Raw genomic sequence first — 4,365 nt, 5'->3', positions numbered from 1 at the left:
AAAAGTAATAATCTATATACATATATAATGTATAATAATTGAAATGTGACTGTATTTTACAAAATACTAGTCTACTAAAACATAGTCAAGACATGTCACTTAGTAAAGACTAAAGGTCAGTTTTATATTATTGGATACGGTAACATGAGAACACGTGCCACATCATTGTAACTTCTGTATTGTTAGCCAGACACGGCCGAAAGGACAATATAATAAATATATATAAATGTATAATGTTATGAGGTCCAAACATTTATCTTTTCATGTTATAATTTGTTGGCATTCTAGGATGAAAGAAGCATAATTTATATTTATTTCCTAATTTTTTATGGTGGTTACAAGATTGGTCAAATCTACTGAACCTGAAGAGAGATTCGTTAGTGAAAATAACAGATAAAATATAAAGTTTTTTCTTAAGAAATGTTTGATAACTATCTGGACATTATAAAAGTTTCACATGTGAAATTTGAAAATTGCTTTGCATGTTGGATAGGCAACATGCAAAAAGTAAAAAAAAAGGTATGAGAAAAACATTGCTTAACAAACTTTAAGACTTAATAAAAAATTTGATATTTCACAAATGAAAGCACTAATGTTTACTGATAATCTACCAAATTTCGTTAACATACGCTTACTAATTTAAATATAGCATGAAAATTATATCAAGCACAAAATAGTTACAAGGTCGGTCCCAGGGACTGAGCCCATGCTGAAAGAGTTAAGTTAGGTTTTTAGAAGATGAGTAAATAGTTTTTGTGATATTTTAGAGTCTGAAGAAGATTATTAAAAGCAATGAAAGGTTTTTAACTACTTTTGTAATTCATTGCTGAAGAATTCTGAACATTTCCAGAGTTTTGTATGGATCAGTTATTAGAGAACTTTGAGCTTCAAAGATATTCTTGTGTTGGTACCCAAGTTCTTAACCAGATTTGTCTTCATGGAGCTATGAATATGCTTCAGAAAATTATATTGTTAAATGGTAAAAAACACTTAAGACTTTTTTATGATAGGTTTTCAAAATATTCTAATATTAGACTTCTTTAGGAGACATTAGAAATATTTTACCAGTCTTGTCATTTTTGGTTGTGTATACTTAAAAGTATGTAATACAGCATGTATGAAAAATAATATGTGTATAAAATATCAGTATTTAAGTTTTGTTTAGAAAAATAAAGTGCTCACTATAAAAAAGATAATATTTATATTCACCTTCTTTCAAAGGAATTCGACTTCAGGAAGTTAAAGTAGATGAACTGCTCGACCAGCTTCAAACCCAAGTACAAGCTCGAAAGAGTAAAAATATTAGCATACTTCATCTTGGGGCTGAGGTGAGGTACAAGATTGTTTTAGAAACCTTTTAAGTTTAACCTGTATGTTATGGGTTTTTTTTAGATTTATTGAATCGAAATGTAATGTTTGTGATAAAGAGAGAGACAACTGTGAAAGTTAGTATATGCAATATTGATTGTTTTTTTAATTTTTGTGGATAACTGAATAATTTCCATCTATAACAATATAGGGGTCTAATGAACCCTATCTAAGTATGTTAATCTTGTATTTACATTTTGGGTGTTTCCAGAAAAGCAACTTATCTTCGACATAAAACTAAAAGACAAAAAAACTTTCAAACTTTACTCGTGAGGTTATTTAATTTTTGTCATTCTGTTTATTAATCAGACTGTGTAGACGTGTATTCTCAGTATCATCTACAACCAGTTTCACTCGATTTCATATATTTTGTGTTTTGCATTTATTATTTATAACATATCTTAACTTGACAAGTTATTCATTAATGATTAAACTTTTGTTAGTTCATTAATTGAAAAAAAAAACTACTATAAATAGTAGAGCCATCGCTAAGTACTTAAAAGATTTGGGGCTTGGGTCTTTAAATGCAGGAATTTTTGGTGTTTCATTATGATATTGATTATAGTTTTCTATTCTGATTTTTCAAGACACCAACTGGGGATTTGGGGCACTTTCAAAAAGAATTGGAGCATGGGCCCCATGTGCCAGTGTCACCTCTGATAAATAGTTTGTTGTAAAGTTAGCTGGTATTTTTAATCCTAATATTCTAATTTATATCTGTTCCTGTCTAATCTATGACATCATTTAGCAAGACAAAAAAAAAAGGTTTTTAAGTATGTTTCATAATTTTACAGATGAAAATAAGGGCTATAACATTGTAATTTGTAGTATAAATTTAAATTTATGTCTTACATTTTAAAATAGTATAATTTTATTACGATGCATTTTTATGTTTATTATACCTTATGATGTAAAGTTTCGATAGATAATTGATGTGTTTTTAAGCATCTTCTATTTAAAATACAACAAAAAATATTATGTTGAACTGATGCATTGTTCACTATGCTGGACACTTGACAGTATGTATATTTTTTGAGAACTGTTTGAAAACAGTACATGAACTGACACAAATAAATGTGCAGTGTATTTAAAGATGAAGAGAAAAATAAGTTGTTTTTCAAATACAAAACCCCAAACTAGTAAATACATTAGGTAAAGAATATCTAAAAGTAGTGACAAAAAATAAGGATATGATATACCAAAATTTGAAAGCTGGTGTTCATGACATGTTGAAAAAGGCTGTTAGTGACTTTAATAGGTCAGTGATATTGTTCCCATGTACTTATAGTAACCATAAGTATTTACTAAAGTCACTGCTGGTTACTCTTGATATCAAAAAATCAAAATAAGATTAAAAAAAAAAGATAAATAGCAAAATGAGAAGAAACCCAATAATCTTAGCACTATTTAAAAGTAGAACTTCCTTCTTTAGTGGGAACAAGTATTCATTAGTGATTACAAGTACCATTGGTAGTCACTAATAATACTAAGAAATCACATAGGATATAGAATATATAAATCATAAAACAAGAGCCCCTAATGATCCAAGCATTTTTGACAGATCACTTTCGTGTTTGAGAGATAAACTGAAGTATATACAAAATGTAGGTTCAGGGCTGTAAAGCATTGAATAATTTAACACAGACAACAAAACAAAACCAGATACACGAGTGAACAAGTAAACAAAATATTTTGTCACATTAATGTTGAATCTCTTTGTTTATGTACGTTACTGGCCAGTTTCTTATTTCTCGATGTGACTTTTCACTGCCTGCAGAGGTAAGAAATTCCTAGGCTTTCCAAATTTGTCCTCACAGACAAAAAATTTTATAATGCACTTTCATGTAGTGCATTAACACACAATCCATAAATTACCTACATCAGTGACTATTCCAAATGACATATTCACATACCAGCTTGTACAAGTATCTTTGTCATTCCTTGAGATCAGCTTGCACAGATACAGGGTCAAACTGGTACAAACTTCCATTGCTGAATGTAACACTTATGTGACCAAAATTATTACTACATGTTTACAACCTTCTGACATCTGGTTTACTAGGATGCCATAATTACGTGAGAGCTAGCATTCACTAATGTTCACAAGTATCACCATGTTCCACTACTTTTCACAAGTACAACTGGTATCATTGGTTCCACAAGATTCTTTTCAACAAATACATAATGACATTGATAATTTATTATTAATGCCACAGGTAAACATTGCCTATGTATTTCATTTAACAAGTTATTTATAGTTCTACATAATTGATGTTTCTGTTTAGATTTGCTCTCGACTTAAAGGACTTAGGTTCACTTGCTGTAAGAGTGGAAAGGATCGCACTTCAATGTCTGTAACATTGGAACAGAGTGTGGTTCTGCAAAATGAATTTGACCTGGATGAAAAGGAAGTCCCTCGTGTGTTGTCCTGCATGCGAAGGTAATCACGTGTTCACAACAAAATTATCTGATATTCTAAAGATACTAGAGAGAAAACAAGATAAAATCAATAGCTGTGGCTTTAATTAGATCTCAAATTAGTCAAGAGATAGAGCTATGGGCTAAAAGTTTGTACTTGAAAACAACTTAGAGCCATTCTATGAACCACCTTGCTGTGGCTAAAATGGTGTTTGGCACAATGGTTTTAATAAAACTCTTTGTTTCTTATTAATGATGATCATGTACAAAAAAAAATTACAAGTATTTTATTTTATTAGCTTTAGATTTGCAATATACAGTATATGTAAATGCTAAATTAGGTACATTTACATAAGAAACCCTGATTGCAAATACTTAACAATGTATTTGGTCGTCAAGAAATTAGTGTCACGTTTAGGAACACTCTCATTAACACCCCCCCCCAAAAAAAAACGTACATCACATATAATAGTTAAACAAACCACCTATGTGTCACGTTAGTGTAGTGTATATAATGTGTAAAGTTTGTTATACTCTAATCTCTTATAGTGATGGTGCACGACGAGACACGCATTGGGT

General features: G+C 30.1%; 1 protein-coding gene across 1 annotated transcript in view; it reads left to right on the top strand.

The window, feature by feature from the left end:
• LOC106478114 (type I inositol 3,4-bisphosphate 4-phosphatase-like) overlaps nucleotides 1-4,365 on the top strand; it is a 66,277-nt gene that overhangs the window by 53,510 nt on the left and 8,402 nt on the right. Inside the window, 2 exon segments of the mRNA XM_022381646.1 lie at nucleotides 1,222-1,328; nucleotides 3,654-3,808. Of these exon segments, the coding sequence (XP_022237354.1) occupies nucleotides 1,222-1,328; nucleotides 3,654-3,808 (262 nt within the window).

The sequence above is a fragment of the Limulus polyphemus genome, unplaced genomic scaffold, assembly GCF_000517525.1.
Source record: "Limulus polyphemus unplaced genomic scaffold, Limulus_polyphemus-2.1.2 Scaffold181, whole genome shotgun sequence".
NCBI lineage: Eukaryota > Metazoa > Arthropoda > Merostomata > Xiphosura > Limulidae > Limulus > Limulus polyphemus.
The sequence above is the reverse complement of the archived record's forward strand: the minus strand, read 5'-3'. Positions and strand labels throughout refer to the sequence as shown.